This window comes from Bombina bombina, chromosome 1 (assembly GCF_027579735.1).
Source record: "Bombina bombina isolate aBomBom1 chromosome 1, aBomBom1.pri, whole genome shotgun sequence".
NCBI classification, from domain to species: domain Eukaryota; kingdom Metazoa; phylum Chordata; class Amphibia; order Anura; family Bombinatoridae; genus Bombina; species Bombina bombina.
The window spans coordinates 433,154,724-433,181,541 of record NC_069499.1 but is presented as its reverse complement, the minus strand read 5'-3'; the positions used below and the strand labels follow the sequence as shown (position 1 = coordinate 433,181,541).

Sequence of the window (26,818 nt, the reverse complement as noted above, 5' to 3'; positions counted from 1 at the left end):
ATAACATTTTGGTTATAATACCGGACATTTCCAAGAGTTATTCCATATAAGTCTATAGACCATTTTAATGCATCGCAGTAACTACAGAAAGACAGGAAACAAATTGTAATATTTTGTTTGTTATTGACCTTCGGCAATTCCTGAGTGATGCACTGAATAAACCCAGTAGCAGTGGGGTGCAATTATAGCACTATTAACTATTAAAGTGTTAGGGCAGTTATCCATATGCAATAAAAAGAGACCTGGGGTTGATCACAATCTATGGCTTTTGCCTTTCTGAATAAATTGGTTGTCGAGTTTCTCATTGCAAAACTGATTCCTTTGTTAAAATCCTGCAGCTATGAATGCCTTTTCAACAGAAAAGCCCCCAAAAAGGTATTTTTGTTTATTAAGTACCTGTTCTAAAAATAGAAACTGGGAGGTAACCCAAAGCTGACTGATACAATAGACCATTTACACCTCTTAAAGTTACAGTAACTATTCATGTAACTCCTTTGTTCCCTGAGCAAGGGAAATACTAATTTGCCTTAACCTATTGTAATCCAAATCCATCCTCAACATTGATTAACCATATAAATGCCAAATGTATCTTGGTATGAAGAAAAAACCTTAAAGAGATAGGAAACTCCAAAATTTTCTTTCATGATTTAGACAGAACATACAATTTTAAACAACTTTTCAATTTACTTCTATGATAAAATGTGCTTCTATGGGGCATATTTATCAGACTCTGTATGGAGCTTGATGCCCCTTGTTTCTAAAGACCGCTGCTCCATAACCTGTCCACCTGCTCTGAGGCGGCGGACAGAACTCAACTCGATTGAATACGATCTGGTTGATTGACACCCCCTGCTATCGCCCGATTGGAACTGCCGGTGCAAAGTTAAATGCTGAGAGCGTATGCTGTCAGCATTTATTGATGTGCAGCGGACATGATCTGCTATATTGGATCATGTCCGCTCACACCATCATAAATAGGCCCCATTATCTTGTTATCCTTTGCTTAATATATTTGCTCTACTGGCAGCTAGATGAACACATCTAGTTAGCCAATCACAAGATACAAACGAATACAGGCACCAATCAGCAGCTAGTTCCCACTAGTGTATGATATGTGCGTATTCATTTTCAACAATGAATCATGCAAGTTTAATTTTGACTTTTCTATCCCTTTAATAGTAATATCAAGACAATTTCTACATCAGGACAGCTACACATGTTTTTGTTGTTGTTGTTTTTTTTTAATATTTGATTCAGAGTTACACTTACATTGTTGTGATTGTCACTAAGAGTTCTGACATTTTCAAAACCTTGTTTTAAAATAAGATTGAGCAATCACAACTTTTATAGGAATCTACCGTAATTTGTTTCCATCTGTACCAGTGCTAAACTAATCTGAATACATCTTTTACATTGTCCTGAGCATCATTCTGTGCATTTCAAAGTGAACCTACATTATTTAACTTTTAAACTGGAATGCGCCTTCGTAGCTGTGAGTTCAATAATGTAGCTTTAAGCACTTTGAAACGCACTCTCGTGACCGTGTTTGGACATAGCATCCCCTATATAAACCCAGTTTTGAAGGTGCAATCTTGTATGAGGTTTTTTTTTAGACAGATACAGTGTTGCAAGGCACAGTTTACAGTTTCATTTATGTTAACATCCAGTATAAAAATATATTTCCAATAGAAGTCAGTACTCATCATCAAAAAAATGGTGAACAATCTGCCCATCAAGACAACATACAAGATTCAAGCAAAAGAAGAATGTCAGCACTCCAGTATCTTAAAAGTCACTTGGTTTATTCAAACATCATCTCCAAATGAAACAAATAACAATGTTTTGGGTGTTACCCCTTAATCATGCAACATGATTAAGGGGTAACACCCGAAACGTCGTTGTTTGTTTCATTTGGAGATGAAACCAAGTGACTTTTAAGATACTGGAATGCTGCCATTCTTCTTTTGCCTGAATTATCTACCTGGACTTTTGTGTGAGGTCCTGAATGGCGTGTGCACCCACTGGATACACAGGTGCTGGTTACACTTTACTTTACAACATACAAGATGCATTCAGATGGTTTAGTAGTGATGCGGATGGAAAAAAATGACAATAGGTTCCTATGAAAGTCACAATCTTGTTTTAAAACTTGATTTTAAAGACACTAGTACTGTTAGTGACAACCAAGACAGTGCTAGTGTGACTTTAAATCAAATATTAAAATAAAATATATAGATGTTGGGGTCCTGATGTGACTTTTCCTGCAGATCCTCTTAGCTGTACAGAATATCATGTATACATATGTAAATGTGTGCCCTGTCCACTGTATACAGCCTCTACAAGAAGGGTAAATGAAGCTTTAATGACTCAATGGCATGTATGTTAATAGACATCTACAATGTGACCTGTGGCCATTTCAGTGTTTTGCACATGTGTTCAAAATAGACTGTTTCCAAATATCTGTGAAATACTTGCAAAGGTTTCCAAAATGCCCTTTTGAGGACTTAAAGTGACAAGAAACCCAAATTTCTCCAACATTGGTGTGTCCGGTCCACGGCGTCATCCTTACTTGTGGGAATATTCTCTTCCCTAACAGGAAATGGCAAAGAGCACAGCAAAAGCTGTCCATATAGCCCCTCCTCAGGCTCCGCCCCCAGTCATTCTCTTTGCCGCTCTGAACAAGTAGCATCTTCACAGAGATGGTGAAGAGTATGTGGCGTTTAGTTGTAGTTTTTTATTCTTCTATCAAAAGTTTGTTATTTTAAAATAGTACTGGTATGTACTATTTACTCTGAAACAGAAAGAGATGAAGAGTTCTGTTTAAAAGAGGAATATGATTTTAGCAGCAGTAACTAAAATCAATTGCTGTTCCCACGCAGGACTGTTGAGCCCAGAGAACTTCAGTTGGGGGGAACAGTTTGCAGACTTTTCTGCTCAAGGTATGACTTGCCATTTTTCTAACAAGATTGTAATGCTGGAAGGCTGTCATTTTCCCTCATGGGGATCGGTAAGCCATTTTCTTAGACTCAGAAAGAATAAAAGGGCTTATTATGGGCTATTAACTGGTGGACACTCTTTAGGGCTAAATCGATTGTTTATTTAAAGTTTGAAGTGGATTTCATACTTTTTATTATTTGGGGAACGTTTTTTTTCGCCAGGCACTAGTTAAGACACCTTCCCAGTCAGGAAGGGCCTTTCTCTGTAGTAGGCAGAGCCTCATTTTCGCGCCATTATTGCGCAGTTTCTTTTGAGTGCAGTGCATGCAGCTGCATGTGAGAGGGTCTGGTATCCACTGAAAACGTTCCTAGAAGGCTTAAATTGGTATCGTATACCCCCCTGGGATAGATGAAGTCGCAACAAGGCTGTGGCTGGGACTGTAGTGGGGTTAAATTGCAAACGGCTCGGTTTCCGCATTTTAAGGGTTAACAGCTTGAAAATTGGGGTGCAATACTTTGCATTAAGACACTGTGGTGAAAATTTGGTAAAGATTGGATAATTCCTTCATTGTTTTTCACATATTCAGTAATAAAGTGTGCCCTGTTTAACATTTAAAGAGACAGTAACGGTTTTGTTTAAAAACGGTTTTTGTGCTTTATTAACCAGTTTAAGCCTGTTTAACATGTCTGTACCTTCAGATAGATCATGTTCTGTATGTATGGAGGCCAAGGTGGTTCCTCCTTCTAATGTATGTGATAATTGTGCCATGGCGTCCAAACAAAGTAAGGACATTACTGTCACATTTAGTAAGGTTGCCCAGGATGATTCCTCAGATGAAGGAAGTAGGGATAGTTCTGCATCCTCTCCTTCTGTGTCTATACCAGTTATGCCCGCGCAGGCGACCCCTAGTACTTCTAGCGCGCCAATGCTTGTTACTATGCAACAATTGACGGCAGTAATGGATAACTCCATAGCTAATATTTTATCCAAAATGCCAGGATTTCAGAGAAAGCGCGATTGCTCAGTTTTAAACACTGTAGAGCAGGAGGGCGCTGATGATAATTTATCTGTCATACCCTCAGCAGGCAGAACCTGATGTTTTGACATTTAAATTTAAATTAGAGCATCTCCGCGCATTACTTAAGGAGGTGCTATCTACTCTGGATGATTGTGACAATCTGGTCATCCCAGAAAAATTGTGCAAGATGGACAAGTTCCTAGAGGTCCCGGTGCACCCTGATGCCTTTCCGATACCTAAAAGGGTGGCGGACATAGTGAATAAGGAGTGGGAGAAGCCAGGCATACCTTTTGTCCCTCCTCCTATATTTAAGAAATTGTTCCCCATGGTCGACCCCAGGAAGGACACATGGCAAACAGTCCCTAAGGTCGAGGGGGCAGTTTCTACATTAGCCAAACGCACGACCATTCCCATTGAGGACAATTGTGCTTTTAAAGATCCTATGGATAAAAAATTGGAGGGTTTGCTTAAAAAGATTTTTGTACAGCAAGGTTACCTCCTTCAACCTATTTCGTGCATTATTCCTGTCACTACAGCGGCGTGGTTCTGGTTCGAGGAACTGGAAAAGTCGCTCAGTAGGGAGACTCCATATGAGGAGGTCATGGACAGAATTCACGCACTTAAGTTAGCTAATTCCTTTATTTTAGACGCCGCTTTGCAGTTAGCGAGATTAGCGGCGAAAAATTCAGGGTTTGCAATTGTGGCGCGTAGAGCGCTCTGGCTAAAGTCTTGGTCGGCGGATGTATCTTCCAAGACAAAATTTCTTAATATTCCTTTCAAGGGTAAGACCCTTTTTGGGCCAGAATTGAAAGAAATTATTTCAGACATCACTGGGGGAAAGGGCCATGCCCTCCCACAAGATAGGCCTTTCAAGGCTAAGAATAAGTCCAATTTTCGTTCCTTTCGCAATTTCAGGAACGGACCGGCTTCCAACTCTGCAGCCTCTAGACAAGAGGGTAACGCTTCCCAGACTAAACCAGCTTGGAAACCAATGCAAGGCTGGAACAAGGGTAAACAGGCCAAGAAGCCTGCTGCTGCTACCAAAACAGCATGAAGGGGTAGCCCCCGATCCGGGACCGGATCTAGTAGGGGGCAGACTCTCTCTTTGCTCAGGCTTGGGCAAGAGATGTTCAGGATCCCTGGGCACTAGAAATAGTCTCTCAGGGTTATCTTCTAGAATTCAAGGAACTACCCCCAAGGGGAAGGTTCCACATTTCTCACTTATCTTCAAACCAAATAAAGAGACAGGCATTCTTACATTGTGTAGAAGACCTGTTAAAGATGGGAGTGATACACCCAGTTCCAACTGTGGAACAAGGTCAGGGGTTTTACTCAAATCTGTTTGTAGTTCCCAAAAAAGAGGGAACTTTCAGACCAATTCTGGATTTAAAAATTCTAAACAATTTTCTCAGAGTTCCATCGTTCAAAATGGAAACCATTCGAACAATTTTACCTACAATCCAGGAGGGTCCATATATGACTACCGTGGATTTAAAGGATGCGTATCTACATATTCCTATCCACAAAGATCATCATCAGTTCCTAAGGTTCACCTTTCTGGACAAATATTATCAGTTTGTGGATCTCCCATTCGGACTAGCCACTGCTCCCAGAATTTTCACAAAGGTGCTCGGGTCCCTTCTAGCGGTTCTAAGACCAAGGGGCATTGCAGTGGCACCTTATCTGGACGACATTCTAATTCAAGCGTCGTCTCTTTCCAAGGCAAAGGCTCATTGTTCTAGCCTTTCTCAGATCTCACGGGTGGAAGGTGAACGTTCAAAAGAGTTCACTGTCTCCGTCGACAAGAGTTCCCTTTTTGTGAACAATAATAGATCTTTAGAAATGAAGATCTTCTTGACAGAAGTCAGAAAGTCAAAGCTTCTAAACGCTTGTCAAGTTCTTCTCTCTGTTCTGCAGCCTTCCATAGCTCAGTGCATGGAAGAAGTAGGGTTGATGGTTGCAGCAATGGACATAGTTCCTTTTGCTCTAATTCATCTAAGACCATTACAACTGTGCATGCTCAAGCAGTGGAATGGGGACTATACAGACTTGTCTCCAAAGATTCAAGTAGACCAGATGACCAGAGACTCACTCCGTTGGTGGCTGTCCCAGGATCACCTGTCTCAGGGAATGAGTTTCCGCAGACCAGAGTGGGTCATTGTCACGACCGACGCCAGTCTATTAGGCTGGGGCGCGGTCTGGGATTCCCTGAAAGCTCAGGGTTTATGGTCTCGGGAAGAGTCTCTTCTCCCGATCAACATCCTGGAACTGAGAGCGATATTCAATGCTCTCCGGGCTTGGCCTCAACTAGCGAAGGCAGGATTCATAAGATTCCAGTCAGACAACATGACGACTGTAGCTTACATCAACCATCAGGGGGGAACAAGGAGTTCCTTGGCGATGAGAGAGGTATCCAAAATCATCAAATGGGCGGAGGATCACTCCTGCCACCTATCTGCAATCCACATCCCAGGAGTAGACAACTGGGAGGCGGATTATCTGAGTCGTCAGACTTTCCATCCGGGGGAGTGGGAACTCCACCCGGAGGTGTTTGCCCAGTTGACTCAATTATGGGGCATTCCAGAAATGGATCTGATGGCGTCCCGTCAGAACTTCAAGGTTTCTTGCTACGGGTCCAGATCCAGGGATCCCAAGGCGACTCTAGTGGATGCATTAGTGGCGCCTTGGTCGTTCAACCTAGCTTATGCGTTTCCACCGTTCCCTCTTTTTCCCAGGCTTGTAGCCAGGATCAAACAGGAGAAGGCCTCGGTAATTCTGATAGCTCCTGCGTGGCCGTGCAGGACTTGGTATGCAGACCTGGTGAATATGTCATCGGCTCCACCATGGAAGCTACCTTTGAGACAGGATCTTCTAGTACAAGGTCCATTCGAACATCCAAATCTAGTTTCTCTGCAGCTGACTGCTTGGAAATTGAACGCTTGATTTTATCCAAGCGTGGGTTTTCTGATTCTGTGATAGATACTCTGGTCCAAGCCAGAAAACCTGTGACTAGAAAGATTTACCATAAGATATGGAAAAGATATATCTGTTGGTGTGAATCCAAGGGATTCTCCTGGAGTAAGATTAAAATTCCTAAGATCCTCTCCTTTCTCCAAGAAGGTTTGGATAAGGGATTGTCAGCGAGTTCTCTAAAAGGACAGATTTCTGCTTTATCTGTCTTGTTACATAAACGACTGGCAGCTGTGCCAGATGTACAAGCTTTTGTACAGGCTTTGGTCAGAATCAAGCCTGTCTACAGACCTTTGACTCCTCCTTGAAGTCTAAATTTAGTTCTTTCAGTTCTTCAAGGGGTTCCGTTTCAACCTTTACATTCCATAGATATCAAGTTACTATCTTGGAAAGTTCTGTTTTTGGTTGCTATTTCTTCTGCAAGAAGAGTTTCTGAATTATCTGCTTTGCAGTGTAATCCACCCTATCTGGTGTTCCATTCAGATAAGGTCGTTTTGCGTACTAAGCCTGGTTTTCTTCCTAAGGTTGTTTCCAACAAGAATATTAACCAGGAAATAGTTGTTCCTTCTCTGTGTCCGAATCCAGTTTCAAAGAAGGAACGTTTGTTACACAATTTAGATGTAGTTCATGCTTTAAAGTTCTATTTAGAAGCAACAAAAGATTTTAGACAAACCTCATCTTTGTTTGTCGTTTACTCTGGTAAGAGGAGAGGTCAAAAGCTACTGCTACCTCTCTTTCTTTCTGGCTGAAAAGCATTATCCGATTGGCTTATGAGACTGCTGGACGGCAGCCTCCTGAACGAATCACAGCTCACTCTACTAGGGCTGTGGCTTCCACATGGGCCTACAAGAACGAGGCTTCTGTTGATCAGATATGTAAGGCAGCGACTTGGTCTTCTCTGCACACTTTTGCCAAATTTTACAAATTTGATACTTATGCTTCTTCGGAGGCTATTTTTGGGAGAAAGGTTTTGCAAGCCGTGGTGCCTTCCGTTTAGGTAACCTGATTTGCTCCCTCCCTTCATCCGTGTCCTAAAGCTTTGGTATTGGTTCCCACAAGTAAGGATGACGCCGTGGACCGGACACACCAATGTTGGAGAAAACAGAATTTATGCTTACCTGATAAATTACTTTCTCCAACGGTGTGTCCGGTCCACGGCCCGTCCTGGTTTTTTAATCAGGTTTGAAAAATTTCTTTCTCTATATACTACAGTCACCACGGCACCCTATAGTTTCTCCTTTTTTCTCCTAACCGTCGGTCGAATGACTGGGGGGAGGAGCCTGAGGAGGGGCTATATGGACAGCTTTTGCTGTGCTCTTTGCCATTTCCTGTTAGGGAAGAGAATATTCCCACAAGTAAGGATGACGCCGTGGACCGGACACACCGTTGGAGAAAGTAATTTATCAGGTAAGCATAAATTCTGTTTTTTTAATTTCAGGATTCAGATAGAGAATGTAATTTTTTGTAATATACTTTTTATTGTTTTTTATAATATAGTTTCAAATTTTGGGGTACAGAAAAAAAGAAAAAGGGAAGAGGGGGAAAATGTTCTTTATATTTACATACTTGGGGGTTATTACAAAGCCAGTTTTTTGACACATATAAACCAAAAATGCCCATACTATGGTAAATAAGGTTAACACCTTATTGATTTGCTAACAAACATACAAACAAAAAAAAAAAAAACAAAAAAAAGGAGAATGGGGAAGGGACAGTTACCTCTGATTACCAAATACCTAATAAGATTAATTCTGTGTTTCTGAACGGATGGATTATATATTCTATTTCACTATCGGGGAGAGATTTTATAAATATAGACCACTTTGAGAAGAATCTCTTTACGTCATCGTCATTTTGTAAATCAGTATCCACTTGCTCAATAATACATTGTTTCTTTAAGCAATTTTTAATTTCTTTTACACTCGGGATTGTTTTTGTTTTCCATTTCTTTAAAATTAGGTATCTACCAGCCAAAATAATCAGGTTAATAATTTTGGCCTCCTTAGCAGGTAAACTCTCATCCTGATTAAGTAGAACTACCTTTGTTGGAGAAAAAGACAGAGAGGGAAGGCCTAAGCTGGTATTTAACCAGTACTGTGTCTTGAGCCAGAAATTTCGTATTTTTGGACATTCCCATAACATGTGCAGTAAACTAGCCGAGGGGAGAAGGCATTTTGGACACTTATTAAAACTGGCCTGACACTGTGCGCCTTTTTTCGGAGTAAAATGTGACATGTGCAAAATCTTAATGTGCGATTCCCTCCAAGTTGTAGAGAGGGTTACCCGATAAACCTTTTGTATTGAAAGGGTGATTGTGCTAAGAGTGAGAGAGTCTTGTTTTAGCAAATCAGCCCATTTATGCCGAATATTTTCCAGTGTCTCTGTGCCCTTAAGTGAGGCCATTGTTTGATAAATATAAGAGATTGAAGTGAGCCCATTCTTAACTAAAAGAATCCAGTTATCAATACTCCCAAGTGACCAGTCCCAGCCATGCTCACTTGTTAACTTAGTAGCGTAATGTCTAGCTTGTAAGTAAACGAAAAAGTTTTTATTAGGGATACCAAATTCCTCCTTTAAGGAATTAAATGTTCTAACACATCTAGTTTCGAAATCTATTAGTTGGTGGACTTGGCTTAAACCTTGGATCTGCCATTGAGCGAATAGGGTCGATTGCATCCCTGCTGGAAACTGTGGATTATTTAAGAGTGTGTTGTATCTTGATACCTTAGATTCAATAGATAATTGTTTGCACATCCTCTTCCACATTTTTATTGGGTTGCAGATCGAGCTTATTTTTTTTAAATCAAGAGGGAGGAGATTGTTATTACAGTGTGTTATAGCCCTCAACTCGATTGGATAAAGAATATCTGCGTCAAGTTCAGAAATCGTAATATAATCACTATTGGTTAACCAATCTATTATGATCCGAGCTAAAAATGCTTGATTATAGCTCCTTAGATCAGGAAGAGATAGTCCTCCTAGTTTTAAAGGTAATGTTAATTTAGCTAGTGAGATTCTAGGCTTCTTATTCTGCCAAATAAACGAGCGCAGGGCTGTATTAAATGATAAAATGTCTTTCCTTTTAAGAATCAGTGGGGTATTCTGCAGAACATAAAGTATTTTAGGGAGAAGAGTCATTTTATACAAAGCAATACGACCTGACAATGAGAGGGGGAGATTCTGCCAGTTTTTAAAGACTTCTTTGACGGTCTTAAGTACTGGAAGTATGTTTAAAGAATACCAATCGTCCGGGTTGTAAGATATCCATATACCCAAGTATCTGACTGAGTCTTGTACTATAGTAAAAGGAATTTCAGTCGCTGAGTCTTTTGTCTTTTTGATCCAAAGTAACTCTGATTTAGCTGTGTTTACCTTATAACCAGAGAATGACCCAAACTGATCTATTATCTTGAGAAGTTTAGGTAAATTATTAACCGTATTTGATAGGTATATTAAGACATCGTCCGCATAAAGTGCCATACGCATCTCTTTTTTTCTTACCTTAATTCCTTCCAGTTGTTGACGGATTGATATGGCCAGAGGTTCAATTGCCAAGTCAAATAATAGGGGGGAGAGGGGACACCCCTGTCTGGTTCCCCGTTCTAATTTTATGGCCTGGGTAAGATCTCCGTTTACTATGACTTTCGTGGAGGCATTTTTGTACAAATTATTAAAAAATCGAAGGAAATTACCGCCTAGCCCGAATTTTTCCAAAGTATAAGACAAATAATCATAATGCACAGAGTCAAATGCTTTTTCAGCATCGATGAAAATGATCACCTTATCAGGGGTCTCCCCTCTCCCCCCGGTTCGCATCTCCTCCGTTACCTTAAAGTATTCAATTGTTAGGAATAATTCCCTAATTTTAGCTGAGGAGTTCCGTTTTGATATGAACCCTGATTGATCTTTGTGAATAATGGAAGGAAAGAAGGATTGCAACCTAGTTGCCAGAATAGCTGCTAACAATTTGTAATCAGTATTCAGAAGTGCTATAGGTCTATAAGATTCTTTCCTTGCCGGGTCCTTCCCTGGCTTAAGAATAAGAGTTGTGTTAGAAGCAACAAAATCTGATGACGGCGTGCCCCCTCTAAGATAGAGATCATTAAATAAGGAGGTTAAATGCTTTGTAATTTCAGAAGACAATATCTTGTAAAATTCATTTGGGAGGGAATCAGGTCCTGGAGCTTTATTATTAGCTAGTTTATGAATTGCTGTAAGAGTTTCTTGTTCGGTAATAGTAGAGTTTAAGCAATCTTATTTCGTGCGATAGCGAAGGGTGCATGATTTTTTCCCAGAATTCATCACGCTGTGTAAGGTTAGATATTTTACCATTATAGAGGATTCTGTAATATTCCTCAAATGCTCAGAGAAGTTCTGCTGACGTTTTAAGTTGCCTACCTTCTGATATTATACATTCTATTATAGGAGATGCTTTCTCTCGTTTTACCAGATTTGCCAGGAGTTTACCTGTTTTATTCCCGTAGTGGTATAGCTTAGCCCGTAGTTTAAGGTCCTTTTGTGTTGTTTTGTATAGGTAAAAAGAATCTCTATGTGCTAGCGCAGAGATATATCTGGACCATGTTTCTGGAGTTTGCTGGTAAATGTGCCTATTGTATGCATTTGTTACCGCTCTAAGAAGCTCTCCTTCCCTTTTCTTATACTTTTTAGTCCTAGCTATAGTGTATGCAAGTATTTCCCCTCTTAAGACAGCTTTAGCTGTTTCCCAGAAAAGTGCTGGTTGTGAGATATGTTCCTGATTAATTTGAGCATAATCACGAAATTTTGCTATCAACCAGTTTTTAAATTTATTATCAGTGCTTAAATATTGTGGGAATTTAAACCCTCTTTTCCCTCCTTTTAGGTAGTTGGACTGAAATACTAGAGAGATAGGGGCATGATCGGATATAGTAATTGGAAGAATATCAGCTATAACTTTAAATTTACATAGTCTTTCATCAATTAAAAAAAGGTCTATTCTGGAAAGTGTCTTATGTGCACGAGAGTGACATGTATACTCCCTTTCTGCCGAATTTTGTGCCCTCCATATGTCACAGATCTTCAAATTATTAGTTAATTTAATGAATAGTTTTGACTCTAAGTTGTCTCTCTTTGTTTTTCGAGAGGTGGGGTTCTGTCTCAGTCTATCGAGTGGGTATTTGGGTGCCATATTATAATCCCCCCCCAAGATTAGGTGTCCTTCCATAAGTAGCATAAGTTTGTTTTGTAAGTTTTCCCAGAACGGGAGACTAAAAACATTAGGGGCATAAACATTGCAAAGTGTATACATTATTTTCATTATTTTGATTTTTACAATCAGGTACCTTCCCTCTCCATCTGTCTCTGTAGATATGACTTCATAATCAAGTTTCTTCCCTAAGAGAATGGCTACCCCACTTTTCCTCTTAGTTGTAGACGAATATAATACTTCCTTAACCCATGTGGTTTTAAGTTTAAGCACTTCCTCCGATTTTAAGTGGGTTTCTTGCAGGAAGGCAATATCTGTACTGTTTTTCTTTAGGTGGGATAACACTGTTTTTCTCTTTATAGGGGATGTTAAGCCACCTATGTTCCAAGATATCAGTTTAAAAGTATTCTTTATGTCCATTTAAACAGTATTAAAGAGGGAAGGAGGAGAGAGAGAAAAAAAAAAAAAAATATATATAAGGGGGGAGAAGAAAAGAAAAAAAAAAGACCCAACACAGAAGATTCTTCTTTTTCTTTTAAAATCAATTACCCAGTTAACCCAAGTAAGACAAATTATAAGAGGAAGTTTAGCCTTCCTTCCCTCTTCCACCCCCACTATGATTTTTGTCATCTTTATTATACCAATAAGTGAGAGGAAAAAGATGAGAGAAAGGAGAAAAGAGAAAAGGAAAAAAGAACAATATTTCACAATCCTGTCTATCCTTTCCATTGTTCTAACTTAGTACTGTAGGATATGTTTCAACATAAAAATTTTCTGCTTCCTGCGCAGATTCAAAGGTGTGAGTATGACCTTCTATGACTATTTTCAATTTCGCAGGGTATAGTAATGTGGCCCATGCCCCTTGTTTTATGAATTTTGTGCAATGTGGGGCTAGTTCTTTTCTTTTAGAAGCTGTTTCTGCAGAGTAGTCTTGAAATATCATTATTTTTACACCGTCTAGCAGTATGGGTTGATGCTTGCGATATGCTTGAAGCAGTGTGACCTTGTGTTGAAAATTTAAGATTTTTGCGATGATTGGCCTAGGTCTTGTGTTAACTCTGTTTAAGTTAAATGATCCTATCCTGTGCGCCCTTTCAATAATTATCTGGGGGTGGGATTCAGGAATTTGGAGTACCCGGGGTAGAATGTTGGACATGAAGTTCTCTAAATCCTCATATTTTTTTCCCTCTGGGACCCCAACAACCCTTAAATTATTCCTTCTTGACCTATCCTCTAAGTCTTCGATTTTACTCTGCATTTTTAGTATTAAGCTATTTGTAGAGTCAAGGATAGATTTGTTAGATATATTCTGGTCCTCAAGGTCAGAAATTCTTTGTTCTGCTTCAGAGATTCTATGCGCAAATTGTTTGACTTCATTAGATAGAGATGCAATGTCCTGTTTTATTTCATCTTTCAAGAATTCGAATTTAGGGGTTAGGGCTAGCGAGATGCTATTAACCAGAGTTTGAATATCAAATGTTTCCAGCATAGCTGGAGGGTTTGCCGTTAGTGTTTGTGTTTCTGTTAAGTTTTCAGAAAGAGGTTTATTCTTCTTCTCTCTCTGTCTCCCTGTCATGGTTAAAGGAGGTGTTTTGGGATGACCATGCAAATATTTGTCCATGTGCAGGTTAGTTTTGGAATAAGTGCAACGTGCGTGTGAAGAAAAAAAAAAAAAAAAAAGGGGGAAGAGGGGGAATAAGGGAAAAAGTGAAAAAGGTGAGGAGAATTTTAGTGAGGTGATCTCGTGTGTTAAAAAAAAGAAAAAAAAAAAGAAAAAGGGAGGTAATTTAGATGGGGTGTTGACCACCCAGCTATTTAATTTATATTGTGAAAAATTAGTGAACAATAATTTCGTGATATGAGTGAAGGTTGTGTGATTATATATGTGTTGTCTCCTTTAATCCTATGAAGGGAAGCAAACTTTTGATTTTATTAGATCCAATTCTTTGAGTTTTCCATTTGATGATCCCCCTCAATGTAGAGAAACAAAATGAAACAGAGGGGAAAAGAACCCTACCTGCAGTACACACTGATTATTTTCAATATAATTCACTTGTGGACCTGGCACACAGTATGCAGTAAGAATAGAAATAAGCCAGAGGGGATGAAATTGAAAAAAAAAAACCCAAAACAGAAAAAACACATGCAATCCCACATGTACTTAGAGAATTTTTTCTCTATTCTAAGAAAGGAGGGTTAGTTTTCTAAGTTAATGAAATATAATTTCCTTACCTCCAATACCAGCCCCCTTCTAAGTTATTTTCCCTCGCCTTTCCCCACTCTAGCCTTCCTTCCCTTTACACTGAAACAATAATATAGCTCCTAGCAACTTAATAATAAATCTTACAAAGACATGCAATTATATCAACCAAATTTAGCCAACATGCTACAGTGTTGCTTTTAGTGTCCTTTCAATTCAACATGTAGAAAGGATAAACAACAGAAAAAAAGAAAAAAAAAAAGGGTTGCTGCTTTTTATATAAGTGTTCTCAATGAAAGTTGATGGTATTTCTTCCGAAGCTTTTCAGTATTTCTAAGGGATTTGCTTTTATCCTTTATGATAAAAAGTTACTTTTTCCTGTATTATGCCTGGTGTAGGAAAATGTTCATTACCACCGCTCCCCCTTATGTATTAGCTTTTGCTCTTGGGTAGTGTCTCTGTTTAGGAGCTGTAATTTAACTGAACTCACCTCAGCTTCAGCTGCTACTGTCATCAACCATTTGTGGGAAGCGTTTACCTCTTCTTACAGGTGTAGGATGTGGTGCGCTAGGGAGGAGGCTGCCCTTTGCCGAAGTTGTTCGTGCCTTAGAGATTTTGATTGGAGCCCCTGTAATTCTCTCCACCTCTCGTGTAGCAACAATGGGAGAGGAAAATCTTCTGCCTGCTTTTTGCGGGGCTCCAGGACTTGTACCTCCCGCTCTTGTGGTTACAGCCCCCCTACCCCTCTCTCGCAGCACCGGTGGGAGAGGGTGGGGCAACGCAGGTGCCTTTGTCTTTGCCGGGGTAATCTAACCGCAGATACCGAAGACACACAGGCTCTGTTGCTATCCAGCGGGGGATCCGTCCAAACTGTGCCGGTTGCAGTTGGAGTTCCAACAGGAGCGGACTAGCCTCTTTCAGTTTGGCAGATGCAGCCCTCCTCTCCCTTACGCCAACAGATCCGCTCCCCGCCTCCAGCCAGCACCTGTCCACCGGAGGGTGGGGAGGAAGCCGCTCCGTCTGAAATGAAGGAGAAATGTCCCGGACAGGTGATGGTTCTATTGTTGGAAATCTTGGGGGGTGAGTTCAGTGGTCCTCCCGGTGAGAGCTTCCAAGGGAGCCGGAGTTGATGTGAATAAATAGAGTTCCCAGAGACTAGGTTTCTCGGTGTCTTGTTGCTAAATTACCAGGGGGAGCAGGAAAATATTATCATATTTCTCCAATTTTCTCCCTTTGCCGGTTAATGAGTAGTGCTTAGTCAATACGGAGAAATGTCTTTTCAAATAGATCTTTACAATTGATGGCAAGGAGGATATATGAAATTTATAAAGAAGCTTTTAGACAGAGTAGCTTTCTTTCACTTCCCCTTATCCTTTGTCTTGACATAACTTGCAATACAGCGAGGTGAGAAAAAACGCTGTATTGGTTCCAGCAGCGTTGTCTCAAGCTAGCCAGGTAGCTATCCCACTGATTGGGATATGGCGCGAAGGTAACCGCCAGCAGCTGTGGGGCAGGAGCTGGAGCTCAGCAGCACTTACTGTGCTCCTCCTCCACCGGAACCTCAGGGCATGTCTCAGAGGTAGAGAATGTAATTTTAAACAACTTTCTGATTTACTTCCATTACCAATTTTCTTTGTTCTCTTGGTATCTTTTGTTGAAAAACAGGGACTTAAGTTCAGGAGTGTACAGGTGTCTGGAGCACAGTTTTGCAAGAATGTTATATATTTGCAAGAGCACTAGATGGCAGCACTATTTCCTGCCATGTAATGCTCCAGGCAACTACCTAGGTATCTCTTTAACAAAGAATAACATGGGGAAAAAACAAATTTGATAATCTAAATAAAATGGAAACTAAAAAATCTAACCTAAAAAAGAGGTTGAAAAGGCACTTGGTAATGGGTTGTGATCGGCAAGAACTTTTCGGCTTAAATTGAGAATCCAAAAACACATTTGTGAGTGTGGGGGAAAAGAGTTGAAAATTCCTCAGCCGATGGCTATTTTATGCAGAGACTAAAGCCCAGCTCTAGATGTTTTTTTGTGAATTTGATGCATCTGGTGAGACTGATGAGGTCAGTGAAGCTTTAGAGGCTAGAGAGAAATTTTGCCCAATGACCAATGTGATCCATAGGGGTAGATTTAATAAGCAGCGGATGCTGTTTTCTAGGCCTGAAGTTTCCAACGAGCCTGAAACTTAAGTTAAGAAGCAGCTGTCGTAAGACTGCTGCTCCTTAACTTTTCCACCACCTTTTAGGTGGCGGACCTCAATCCGATCCGATCAGGATGATTGACAGCCCCCTGCTAGCAGCCAATTAGCCATGAATGTGCAGGGGGCGGCATTGTACAAGCATTTTACAAGAAATGCTTGTGCAATGATAATTGTCGACAGCGTATGCTGTCAGCATTTAGCAATATCGGGTGGACATGATTTGCTACTCCGAATCATGTCCGCCCGCCAATTGATAAATTTACCCCATGGTCTCCAGTGACATACCTACAAAAAAATAAACACTGCATAAAATAAAGTATATATATATATATATATATATATATATATATATATATATATATATATATTAAATAAATGTATTATTGACATTTGACTGTAAGGTCAATTTAACTATTGTGAGGATATTTCACAGTGAGAGTTGCCACTTAAAGGGACATGAAACCCCAAATTTTTCTTTCATGATTCAGATAGAGAATACAATTTTTAACAACTTTATAATTTACTTCTATTATGTAATCTGTTTCATTCTCTTGGTATCATTTGTTGAAGGAGCTGCAATGCACTAATGGTTTCTAAATGAACACATGGGTGAGCCAATAACAATAAATATATATATGCAGCCATCAATTAACAGCTAGAACGTAGGTTCTCTGCTGCCCCTCAGATTGCCTAAATAAACCTTTCAGCAAAGGATAACAAGAAAAGGAAGGAAATTAAATAATAGAAGTAAATTGGAAAGTTGTTTAAAATTGTATTCTCTAGCTGAATCATGACAGAAAATGTTTGGGTTTCATGTCCCTTTAAAGGGACACTAAAGTCAAAATAAAATGTTCATGATTCTGATAAAACATGCAGTTTAAGACTTTACAATTTACCTCCATTACCAAATTGTGCACAGTCTTCTTATATGCACACTTTCTGAGGCATAAGCAAATGGGGAAGAAAATAATTTTGTCGTAAAATACCTACTTATTATTTGAAAGTGATATTGTTTTGTCTTTTTATTTTGTACTTGTTAATGATACTATTCCACTGTATTTCATGGTCCTTTAAAGGAACACTAAATAAACTATAATTGAATAATTGGCAAATATACTATAAAAAGTCAATGCAAGAGCATATACTTTGAATTTGAAGTGAACAGACTATTTTCTGGCAAATTTTAAAGTTAAAGTGAAAGTAATTCCTAGCGTTTTACAAACGCTAGGATTTACTATTGAAACAAATAAAGGGCACTTTCATTCATGAAGTATAAGATACTTCATGTAGAAAGCTCCTTTATTTGATTCAATCGATCGCCGCTCTTAGCTCCTACAGTAGCGCATGGCTAAAAAAATTTTTGGCTAAGAGGTGACATTTTCACCTCTTAGCCAATAGCCGTGCGGTAAATCCGGCTCCCATGGGCGCCAAGCCGGATTTAACGCACGGCTATTGGCTAAGAGGTGAAAACATCACCTCTTAGCCAAATTTTTTTTTAGCCATTTACTTTCACTTTAACTCAATTTTTCCTTTCCCCTGTGATCATGTGACAGCCATCAGCCAATTAATATATATATCAGTAACATGAAAAAGCCCTGCTGTCTTACATAGCGCCAGATTATAAGTGAAGCGCTAAATATCGCTTTCGTGAAAGCGATATTTGTGCTCCACTGATTAATACCAGCACATGCTAATGTGCCCTGGTATTACAAGTTGACAGCAATGCGAATGTGGGCTCACATATTAACAGTTCCTATACACCGCAATGTAAAGGCACTTTTCAGTGCTGTTTTTTTGTAACATCCCTCACCCACCAACTTTAGCCTCCCAAATTTTTTAATGAAATACACGCCACTGTATTTTGACGACATTTAAAGCACATTAAGAAAATTAACCAGAGATCTGATCTCTGATTAATTTTATAAGCGCTAATTGCTACCTAGAGCTCGCCGTAGAAATAGCCAGCCACTTGTAATTGTGCAGCCGCAAATGGGTAAATTTGCCCATTTGCGGGCGCGCGATAAATTAGCACTTCACTTGTAATTTAGCCCTTAATTAGTTAAATATTGAATAGAACGTATTGTTCAATAAGATCACAAATAATTTAGAGGCAATAATCCATTTGATTATTGAATTGGTTGAATTGCCTACCCATGTATGGTTAGTGGACTATGTACGAGAGAAAAATCATCACTACGTGTATAATAACAATTCCTAGAAGCATTTTCACAAATGCAAGTTTTTTTTTTTTTATTCCATTTTTGGTCACATTATAATATTTACAGAAAGAAAAAGTGGTATTTTCCCTGCCAACATCCAAAACCAAACACACCTACAAATATTATCATAAAGGCCTTTTCTCACAGGATTTTTTTTATGCAGTAGCCTCTTTATTAGGTGCTATTGCATTAAAACTTTAATTCTTAAGTGTATGATTAATTCATTATTGTTGACATTAAAGGACCAGTAAATACAGCAGATTTGCATAATTCACAAATGCATGATAAAACGGCAATACAATAGCACTTAGTTTGACCTTCAAACGAGTAGTAGATTGTTTCTGACAAATTTGAGTTATGTCTTTTTCCACTTCTCCTGTATCATGTGACAGCCATCAGACAATCACAAATGAATACAAGTAGCCCTCAGTTTATGCTGGGGGTTAGGTTCTAGAAGGAATGGTTGTAAATCAAAACCGTTGTAAATTGAAACCCAGTTTATAATGTAAGTCAATGGGAAGTGAGGGAGTTAGGTTCCAGGCCCCTCTCAAAATTGTCATAAGTAATACCTAATACATTATTTTTAAAGCTTTGAAATGAAGACTTTAAATGCTAAACAGCATTATAAACCTAATAAAATAATCACACAACAAAGAATATATAATTAAACTAAGTTAAATGAACAAAAACATTTGCTAAACAGCATTATAAACCTAATAAAATAATCACACAACACAGACTTCACTTGCATTTTTCTGCAAACAGTTCTTTCTATGCATTCCAATCTGGACTGATTTATAGACAGGAAGATCTTGTTCCTTTGAAATCTGCTCGATAGCTCAGATCTGGTTAAACTGATTAATTTCAGCTTGCTTGGCTTGCATATGTTTGCTGCAACAAAAACGGACAGCTCCACCTACTGGCTATTTTAATCAATGCACTACTTCTCAATGCTTTCCAATAGTCAGTCACATGGCTGAAAAAAAGGTTGTTATTCTGAAACGGTGCAAATTGAACCGTTGTAAACCGAGGGCCACCTGTATACGTTTAATCTGTGACTTCTCGCACATGCTCAGTAGGAGCTGGTGACTTAAAAAGTGGAAATATAAACTGACTGCATATTTTGTTATTGGAAGTGAATGTGAAAATTGCCTGCTCTGTCTGAATCATGAAAGATTAATTTTGAATTTAAGTGTCACTTTAAATATGCTGTTCTAATTATAAGATGATATTTAGTGCCTCTCCACCCTGTGCCTTTGACTTCTGCAGATATTTGAAATTTATGCAGGAAGTAGACTGAGTTTATTTCTTAAAACATATTTCATATTATTTTTCATAGTCAATGTCCAAAAGGATATGTATGTCTAAAAATTGGAAGGAACCCTAACTATGGCTATACAAGCTTTGACACATTCAGCTGGGCTTTTCTGTCTCTTTTTCGACTGATGACGCAAGATTACTGGGAAAATCTTTATCAACTGGTGAGTATAAAATCTGAAACAAATTCACATGCTTTGTGATCAAATTTAATGGAGAAGTTTGTAAATTCTTTGATTTTAATTTCAGGTTAGATAGTGCACCAGTCTCCTGTATTTTTACTATGTTAATTTATGTAACTTATTCACTGATGAATAGAGAACTGGTGAACTTTAGTGAATAGGCTGCCTAGAATACGAGGAATTGGTCAGATTGAATACACTTTTTATTTTTGGTTGAATCATTACTTTATAAATATATTTTTTATTTTTAAAGATTAAAAAAAATAAAAAAAATAACACTTGATACATAATTTCTAAATGATAACACAATTTTGTTTAGTTCTGATTTTAGCTTTTGTTTCTTACTTTGATGTAAATTAAAAAAAAAAAAACTTGTTTTTTTCAGACATTAAGAGCTGCTGGCAAAACCTACATGATCTTTTTTGTGCTGGTGATTTTCTTGGGCTCCTTCTACTTGATCAATCTGATCTTGGCTGTGGTTGCTATGGCTTATGAGGAACAGAATCAGGCCACAATGGAAGAAGCAGAACAGAAAGAGGCCGAATTTCAGCAAATGATGGAGCAATTACGGAAACACCAAGAAGATATTCAGGTTATATGAAATGCCACTGATAATGAAGCATTATGAACAATCTTTTAGTTGTAACACAGGTCAAATGCACCTGAAATTGATACTCCCATTCGTGTAGTACTGGTTGGCATGGAAAATTTTTCACTATATACAGTTATACCTTATTTCCAATCTCCATTCTGGCCCCTCACTTTCAAATACATTTTTTTAAAGTAAGTTTAAAATGAATCTGCCTGTTATGTGCCATATTGATATGCCATTATTTTTAAAGATTCAGATAGAGCATATATTTTTAAACAACTTTCCAATTTACTTTTATTATCAATGTTGCTTAATTCTCTTGGTATTTTTTTACTGAAGGAGCAGCAATGCACTTAATGTAGCCACCAATCAGCAACCGCTACCCAGGTGCTGATCCAAAAATGGGTTGGCTTTTTATTTTGATAGGGCTATTAGATTAGGAGTAATTCGTTTTTATTTATGATAATTTCATATTTTTTTTTTTAGTGTTTATTTTTTTTTGTAATTTAGATAATTGTATTTTATTAATTTATTTTATTTTATTGTAATGATAGGTTTTAGTGTAAGGCAGGTTAGGTTTTATTTTACAGGTAAGTTTGTATTTATTTTAACTAGGTAGTTATTAAATAGTTAATAACTATTTACTAACTAGTCTACCTACTTAAAATAAATACAAACTTACCTGTGAAATAAAAATAAAACCTAAGCTAGCTACAATATAACTATTAGTTATATTGTAGCTAGCTTAGGTTTTATTTTATAGGTAAGTATTTAGTTTTAAATAGGAATTATTTAGGTAATAATTGTAAGTTTTATTTAGATTTATTTTAATTTTATTTAAGTTAGGGGGGTTAGGGTTAGACTTAGGTTTAGGGTTACGTTAGGGTTATACTTAGGGTTACATTAGGGTTAGGGGTTAATATATTTATTTAGTGTTAGTGATGTGGGAGGCCAGAGGTTTAGGGGTTAATAACTTTAGTATAGTGGCGGTGACATTGGGGGCGGCAGATTAGGGGTTAATAACTGTAAGCTTGTATTTAGGTGAGTTATGGAGCTCAACGCAACCATATCGCCCACGCTAGCCGGGTTTTACAAAACCTGTAATAGCAGCGCTATAGGGAGGTTAGTTCATTTCCCTTTAGCGCGCAAAACTCGTAATCTAGCTGTTACTTAGAAGCTTCCGGTTTAGCACTGTTGAAAAGGTAGCTGGAACACCCACTGAAAGTGTGGTTCTATTGCACACTCCTCCTCCCTCTTCCTCTGCATATTATAAGACTCTTTACACAAACAGGAGCAAGATGGAGTAGGTATACATCAGTATTCTCCTAAAACTTTGGGGAGGCTGCTTACTTTTAAAACAGTAATTACTGTTTCTGTTGCACAAATAGCAACGTGTGTGCAGTTCAACTTCCAGGCAGAGTTCCAAGCATGGGAGCGTGCTATGATTAATTTACATGGGGTGCATGGTGAGCCTCCATTTGGCTGAAAGAGCTTTCAGTCAAAGAAGCGAAAGGGAAAATTCCGATTATCCTAGCCTTGGTGAAGAAATAATCTAGATTTTATTAAAGAGACAGAGATGAGTATTTTGCATAAGCCTTTTCCTTTACTGCTCAACAGCCATTCAAAGTAACATAATACAATTTAAAAGTTTAACATAGAAATAACATAAACAACCCTGAATGGTGTGATCCAGGGCAGACCAATCAGAAAAGTTCATTCTAGTATAAACAGTCCCAATAATATTCCAACTGCCTCTTTGAACTTTGGTGCTGGAAAAAATATGGTAAGAATCTTAAGAAATAAGTCCCAAAGACAACATGAAAAACAATAACAAGAATCCAAAGAAATAAAGAATTTTTTTTTCATGAGGACCATCGGAAAGGAACGAAGGTTGAGGATGAATTCCTGCAGAAGTTGAAGAAGTTTGTGTGTGATAATTTTGATCACGAAGATTATCCTCACATTCCCGAAGGAGGTTGAAATCCTGTAGAAGAGGAACCAGGAGCTGAAATAGATATAAATAAATTACTTGTCAAATAATAGATTTATAATTATAAAAAATAAGAACTGCCCAAGGGTATGGGAAGGGAGGGAAAATACTCGTCTGTCTCTTTAATAAAATCTAGATTATTCCTTCATCAAGGCTAGGAAAATCTGAATTTTATTACAAGGACAGAGACTCCTATTTTGCAAGTTTAAAGCTAGACGTAAATTCAATCCAGAAGGCGTTGAGGCAAAGAATTAATAGGTTTGAAATAAAACTGTCTGAAGACTGAATCAGATGACCAGTCTGCTGCATTTAGAATTTCTTGAAGGGAAGCTGATTTACAAAAAGCTTTAGAAGCAGCTGCTCCCCTTACTGAATGAGAAGGGAAAGATTTATCTATGCCTGCTTCACTCATGACCCATTTAATCCATCTACTAATAGAAGTAGAAGAAACAGGATCATGAGGAGGAGAATAAGAAATGAAAAGTTGATTAGATGAGAAATTTCTAAAGGATAAGGTACGATTTCCGTATTCTTTTAGGCAAAGAACCATACACAAGGAAGGACAATCCAAAAAATAGGGATAAAAAATAGAAGACATGGATTTAGTTCTTCTAGAGACGCTAAAGTTGACTCCTTGAGGAGAAAACATTTTGGAAGAAAAGTCAATGGCTTTAACATCCGAAACTTCTGCAATACAAAAGACAGAGAAGAGTTGCAAGCTTGCCAGAGAGTTAAGAGAAAGGAATTCATTAGAGGGTCAAGATTTCAACAAAGAAAAAATTAAATTAACATCCCAGAAGGAAGAATACTTAGCCGAAGGAGGTCTTTTAAGTTTGATAGATTTCATAAGCCTGGAAATAGAAATATGTTGACCAATAGGTGTATTGTTAATAAGCTTGTGACCTGCAGATATAGCTGATCTATAAACATTAATAGATCTATAAGCTAAACCTTCATCAAATAAGAAAATTTAGAATCTCGCTCAAAGTAGCTGAAAAGGGATCCAAATGTTTTTGACTGCACTAGCTAGACCATCTGGCCCAGGCTGAAAGGTAACATTTTTTAGTTCCTGGTGACCAGGCATCTTGTAATATTGATCTAGCTGAAGAAGAAAGTCCTTCTGGGGCCCAGGATCCCATGAAATTGTCCAAGCAATGAGCTGAAGAGAACCTTGAAGTACTAGATTGTGAAAATCTCCGTTTGGATCTAGTAAAAGATGTGGAACAAGAGGGAGGAGAACTGTGAAGAAAAAGGACATCTCCAGAAGGGATGGGTACCATCATTGGGTCGCCAAAAAAGGGATATAAGAACAAGGGAAATTTTGTTCCTCCTGATTATATTCAAGACTCGAGGAATCATTGAGAAGGGAGGGAAAGCATATGCTCCTTGGAGGGGCCAAGTCTGAAGAAAAACCATCTACTGCTAGGGCTTCTGGATCTGGAAGAATTTGGCAATTCAAGCGAGATGCGAATAAGTCTATCGAGAACAGACCTCTGATCAGTTGTAAGCTCTGAAAAATATCTGGATGCAATCTCCAGCCGCTTGAGTCTGATAAGTAATGAGAACCCCAATCTGCAGCTGTATTGGATAGACCCGGAATGTACTCTGCTCGAATAAAGATATTGTTCTGGAGACATTGATGAATGAAATTCTTCGTTATATCTGATAGTTGTTTGGAATGAGTTCCACCCAAACGATTCAGATAATGAACTGCCGAAATGTTGTCCATCCGTAAAAGAATGGCGATAGGAGAATTTTGTTTGATAAAACTCTTTATTGCAAATGAGCCGGTAATCGATTCGATGCAATTGATGTGAATCTTGCATTCCGAAATTGACCATTTGCCTCCAGTAATCAGGGAACCACATCTGGAGCTTTCCAAAATATAGCTTTGCCATTCCAAGCGTCTATATTGGAAAGCCACCAGATCAATTCGATCCTGGCTTCTTCTGACAAAGAGATCTTGTGCGAATAGGAGAAACCCTTCCTTAAATAAAAGATTTTTTATCTCTGTAATGGAGCTGGAAAAATCGCTTGAATCGAAGCTGAAAGAAGACCTACGATTCTTGCAAGGGATCTGATTGGAAAAAACTTTTCTTTAGTAAATGATAAATTTCCAATTTTATTTTCTTCACTTTCTCCAAGGGAAGAGTTAGAGTTGATGAAGTAGTATCTATCAGAAAACCTAGAAGTTTCTGAGACGGAATAAGAACCGATTTTTTGATGTTGATAAGGAAACCTAAGTTTTTTAAAATATTTAGGGTCAAATCCAAGTGGGAAAGGAGGAGAGAATGATCCTGATTCTTAATAAGAATATCGTCCAGATAAATGAACAGGGGAATTCCTCTTAATCTGAGCCACGCTACAACAGGTTTCAAAATTTTGTAAACACCCAAGGGGCCGAGGAAATACCAAAAGGTAGACAAGAAAATTGCCAGATTTTATTCCCTAGAAAAAACGGAGGAAATTGTGATGAAAGGGATGGATAGGAACGGTAAGATAAGCAACTGTTGGATCTAATCTTACCAACTAGTCTTTGTCCATAAGACAATCTCTCAGAAGATGAATTCACTCCATCTTGAAATGGTTGTAAGATAGAAAAGCATTCAGATTCATTAGATTTATCACTGGACGGAGAGATCATTCTTTCTTTTTCACAAAGAACATGTTGCTGATAAACTCATTTTTGTTGTTTGGAGCTATTTCTATGGCCTGTTTTAGCAGAAGATTTTCTATTTCTTGATCTAAAAGACTTGAGTCTGTTTTTGAGAATACAATCCGTCTTTGAGGGAGATCTGGTTTGGTGGAGGGAAGGACTGATATTGATACCTATTTGGGAAGAAAGAACGACCGGGAAAATGGGCTCTTCCTTTCCCGGCCCAGTCAAAAACACGATTAGGTGTAGGATAAAATATCTTTTTAGAGGTAGTCTTTACTTTGTTCAGTGAGTTAAATGTGTTTACATAGGAGTTTAACTCTTTAAAACCAAGGTCACCAAACAAGAGACCCTCAGCATGGGGGCCCATCTCTGTGGGGGCAAAGTCTGAGATTTTGGGATCAATTTTACGTAGGATAATGTGTCTACGCTGAGTAGACAGAGCCGTATTGACATCACCCATGAGATAAATAGCTCTCTCAATCCATTGTCTCATGATATAAGGGTCTAATAAAACTTTATTAACAATGGCTTCTTCGGTTAGTTCGAACATTTTTGTAATAGGACCTAAAGTGTCCAGATATTTATCCTGGCAAGCTTTCAAGAATTTATCAGGTTCTTTTCTGATATTAATTTTTTTTTGCTTACAAACATAATAATATTTGCGTCCACTTCTGGCGTGACAGAAGATTTATGCGGCAACTCTGGTCTAGGGCATTCTGCTCTTAAAGTAGACCTGGCTTTAACCGATAATGGTTTTCTTAAATAATGATCCAGGAATTTTGCAACACTTTTGGAGGGTCTCCAATTAGAGGAGCGAGGATGTTGTAAATCCTTTGGATCTAAAAATTCAATACATTCATTGTCTAGTAATATCTTTTTTGATTTTTTTTTTATAGATTTTTTTCTTTTTTTTTCTTTTTTGGGATATTATCTGAGGAGGAACTATCCGAAAGTTCTTCAGTAAATATAGACTGCCAAGAGTAATTATAATTTTCTGAAATGGAGTTCGAAAACTCAGATGTAGAAACAAAGTCTACTTTCCTCTTGGATGCTTTCTGAATAGGAGCTGCATCCTCAGAATCTGATTCTGAGGAAATCATTTTATTTTTAGTAGCAGGAGAATTAACTCTGATGTCTGGGTTTTTCAGACTAAAAGCTCCTTTATGTAATTTCTTTTTCAATAAAATATTTCTTTATCTTTTAGATAAATGTTTTCTTTTTTGTTTAGCTTTTTTAGGAGAAATAAGATTCTCATTGGCAGATCTTAATACTGCCTTACAATGACTTCTATAGTCTTTAATAGTACTGTCAAATTCATCTGCAACTGACTCAGCAGAAACAGA

General features: G+C 38.2%; 1 protein-coding gene across 1 annotated transcript in view; it reads left to right on the top strand.

Annotated features, from left to right (window-relative positions):
- Positions 1-26,818, top strand: part of LOC128645401 (sodium channel protein type 2 subunit alpha-like) — a 584,077-nt gene that overhangs the window by 177,387 nt on the left and 379,872 nt on the right. The window contains exons 9-10 of the mRNA XM_053698390.1: positions 20,075-20,216; positions 20,620-20,826. Of these exons, the coding sequence (XP_053554365.1) occupies positions 20,075-20,216; positions 20,620-20,826 (349 nt within the window). The remainder of the gene's footprint in view (positions 1-20,074; positions 20,217-20,619; positions 20,827-26,818) is intronic.